Raw genomic sequence first — 4064 nt, forward strand, 5'->3', positions numbered from 1 at the left:
AATCTTTTTAAAATATTAAAATGAAATTTTAAAAAAATAATTTGTTATTTATAATTATTAATTATATTTTTAAAATTTCTTTTTTAAAATTATCATATAATATTTTTTCCATATATAATAAAATATATGCTGTAAAAATTATTAAAGTTTCTTATATAGATTATACTTAAAAATATATATACTAATTTTAAATGAAAAGAGAAACCAAATTTATCCCTACGGTCCAAAAAAAAAATAAAAATTACCCCTATGGTTACACATACCTACTAGTCATAGCTAAATACCACAATACGGTCCTCAAAGGGCTCCATAAAGCCCATTTAACATAGACATTGGGCAATAAAATTAGATACCCTTATTCCGCATAAGCCAAAACAACCATCTCCCCTTCAACGTGGGCACACGGGTTTAGATGATAAAGAAAACCAAATGGAACTAACAATTTGTGTTTCATGTTCAGCAGGCTGTTTGCTGGAGAGCAGAGCTTTTCCAATAATACATTCCTACAAAATCTTGAGAGGAAGATTCAGTGGAGCATAGCTTTAGTGGAGAATAAGATTCAGCGGTTTTATTTTGAAGTATTTTAAGGTATGCTGCCCTGCAAACGTTTTTTCTACTTTTTTTCCCTTCTATGGTTTCTCTTTGAGTTGTTTAAATGGCTGAACACAATTTATGGTCTTATTATTGACAACCCCATTTAGTTAAATCTATATAAAGTCTATCAAGAAAAACCCCCAGGAAAACCCATTTAGTTAAATTTATATGAAATCCATCAAGAAAATCCTACATTTAAAACTCATTTAGTAAAATTTGTATAAAACCCATCAAGAAGACTCCACATGAAGATTGTGGGTAACCATAACCAGTGGCCTTACTATCATTATCATTGACAGGAGAGCAATTCACTGTTTTAGCAATGGCCACGGAGTTCACCGCACAAGAGCTGAGAGAATACAATGGGTCTGATTCCAGCAAGCCCATCTATGTGGCAATCAAAGGAAGAGTTTTTGATGTTTCTAGTGGCAGGAGTTTCTATGGCCCAGGAGGGTCCTATGCTATGTTTGCAGGCAAGGATGCCAGCAGGGCACTGGCCAAGATGTCTAAGAGCGAAGAAGACATCTGTGCATCTCTGGATGGCTTGACAGAGAAAGAAATTGGTGTTCTGGAGGACTGGGAGAAGAAGTTTGAGGCTAAGTACCCTGTTGTTGGCCGTGTTGCTTAGACTTTGATCTTCTTCTTATTAATAAGTTGTAATTGGGTGGTGAGGATTTTAGTAGCTTAATGTTTACTGATGAATCTTTAATGCAAGAGTCATCATATTTGTAACTGGGTAGTAGTGAACTTTTCAGCGTTTCAGTGTCTGGGACTGATGAATAAGTTAATAAGTGGATTTCCGTTGTTATCCATTATAAATTTATGTCTATGATGAGACACTTGTGTTAATATAAAATTTAAATGAGTCTTGATTGAATTTTTTGGCTTGTGGGTTTTTCTTTAAATTCCTCTTTGTGTATACTTCAATTTACTACTTTTCAATTGGTCTGTTCAACATCATTCTGTGCTAGAAAATATGGATGGTCTAGGATTGGAAATGAGTTGAAATCCCTCCTGATGTGTACATTAATAAAAAACTTGTGCCTTGAGAAATTTATGGAAATTAAATGTTTTTTGTTCTAGTGATCTGTGCGAATTTATTCTTAGTTAGAATGCATTGACATTCTGGGATTGTAAGCGGGCACAATCAACCACTACCGCTGAGCTTATAAGTTTCTCTGTAGAAATCTGTATTCTTACCTTCAATGTTTCCTTCAGACTATATTTGATTGAGGTCCTAGCTGTTCTTCAAGCCAAAGTAAGCTGTAATCTCCTGTTAGGAAATATGGTCTAGCTAAGATTCCATCCCAGGAGCACTCTCCTGCTACTGGGTTCTGTATGCTTTTTTTTTAATTTTAATTTCCTATTTTTAACTTGTAAGGCTAAGGGCTCGAAATGTCATCTGTTTATTAGGATGCCTGAGTTTAAAGCTTAGCTATGGAATTGTTTTTTAGTAAGGGACATACACACGGAGTCAGAGCAGATCTTGGTGACCAAGGATTCTACTTACCAGTAGAAAGAAACAAATTTTGCGTTATGACCCTTAGGGTTTACAAACTGAATAACCAGTTTTAGATCTAGGGTTTCAAGTGAATCTTTATAACAACAACATTAACTCGGCAACAATAGCATCTATGTTATGATCATCAGGGTTTTGCCCTTGTGTTTTCCAATCAGATCTGACCTGTTGAATTAAAAACTTAGGCCTGCAACCTAAACTGTTACTGATATAATTGCAAATTGAAACTTAAACTTTCAATTGCCAGTAATTAACAATCTGAAAATGTCGGTTCGGGTTGCAGGCCCCTCCAAAACCTGTTCTGTATAGGGTTTCAGGTCCCCTCAAAACTTGTTTTCCTTTAATCAAAACAATCTGAAAATGCATTAAAGTCTGAGCATGAAAGTACAGATTTTCTTGTTGATGGTAGAACTGTGATGAATGTTGGTAATCCTTGACCTGATTCAGGTTGGATTTCCCCAGGTTTTTGACCTGCTGTGACTCCTGGAAGGGAAAACAAGTTGCACAATGATACAATTGCCCGAATGGGCTGAGAAGTAGATGAAATACACCAACGCAAAATTTTTCTAATCTAGATGGCATTATGCTAAACGACAGTAACTCAGAGCTATATCATTTAAATTCATAATGGAGTTATACCTTGCAGTCCATTTGCATTAATTTGAATAACAGAATAAATACCAATACAGATTGAAGCAGGAATAAATCTCAGACTATATTCAGGTTTACAAAATTATTCAAATCTGAAAGAACCTGCTAGACCACTCCTTGGATGATATTGATAGGTCTGCTTTGCTATGTCCCAGACACCAGCAAAGGAGACAACACGCTATGCCGCACAGGTGATGTGTCCAACCAAGACTCTGTGCCTGGCAATGCTCCTAACTCCTGCACGATAAATGTACTCACTGTTTAAGTTGTAGTCTGAATCCAACTTGCAATTACTCGACTCAGCTCCTAGACCCTATAATGATGCTGTGCAGAAAATGGTGGAAGTAATATAATATTGTTCTGAGCAAAGCGAATGGCAGGGGTTTCGTCCCACCAATTTGTGACCTCCAGGTTTGCATCTGAAAGGCCACTGCATTTGTTTAATGCATTTGACAAATAAACTCCTTGTTTTCTCTTCCTCCCTTAACACCTGTATATATACCTGAGTTGACAAAGGTTGGCCCAGCCAAGAAAACTGATTTAATACAGCTAGACAAGTTGGCCTAAAACAAAATTATTCGTCTAGGACGGGTCAGCCTCAAGTGCCGATAACAAAATTACCTAATAATTATATTTATTCATAATTTTTATTATTTACTACTTTATTTATTTATTCAAAAACATTAGCAAATAAGAGGGCCACCGGACATCACAGTCTGCCCATCCCAAATGTTGCTTGTCCTCAAGCAACTTCAGATTTGGATGCCTAGTGATTTCCACACCTTCCCATGTTGTATCGTCTTTGTCATCATCGGAGACTACCTCTATATGGTGTATTTGTCTGGTTGCCATGGTTCTCTACATGTGAACATAGCTTTTTCCTTCGCAGTTCGTTCTTAGACACCTTCACCTTGTTTGGCTTAGGAGGTAGTGTGCTCTTTCTAAAGGTTTCTTTGACAGAATAGGCTTGGAATTAAATTTGTCCTTGGTCACTAAATCTTCAAAATTTAGAGCTCTGTTGATAGCTTCTTGCAATGAGTTTGGATTAAATGTCCTTAGTAAACCTTTAAGGGGTTCGGCTAGGCCTTCCACGAAGAAGAGTATAAGCCTTCTCCAAAACATTGGAAATCATAACCGCAAGCCTCTGAAATTATGCTAAGCAGTCTTCCACCTTACCCTCTTGCTTCATCTATGCTACCTACCTAAAATGAGGTTTTGCTTCCCTCCTATCAAAGCTTTCTATCAATCTTTGGCTGAAGTTTCCCAAGGTGGTGATTGAGTCCTGCCCTTGGGTTACCAT

At 36.7% G+C, this 4064-nt stretch overlaps 1 protein-coding gene across 1 annotated transcript; it reads left to right on the forward strand.

Annotated features, from left to right (window-relative positions):
* The first annotated feature begins 383 nt into the window (after positions 1 to 383).
* On the forward strand, positions 384 to 1471 carry LOC131075047 (probable steroid-binding protein 3). The gene is made up of 2 exons (XM_057963180.2): positions 384 to 588; positions 894 to 1471. Exon 2 carries the CDS (start codon positions 917 to 919, stop codon positions 1220 to 1222), a length of 306 nt encoding a protein of 101 aa, XP_057819163.2. The 5' UTR covers positions 384 to 588; positions 894 to 916; the 3' UTR covers positions 1223 to 1471.
* Positions 1472 to 4064: the final 2593 nt, after the last annotated feature.

This window comes from Cryptomeria japonica, chromosome 5, assembly GCF_030272615.1.
Source record: "Cryptomeria japonica chromosome 5, Sugi_1.0, whole genome shotgun sequence".
NCBI lineage: Eukaryota > Viridiplantae > Streptophyta > Pinopsida > Cupressales > Cupressaceae > Cryptomeria > Cryptomeria japonica.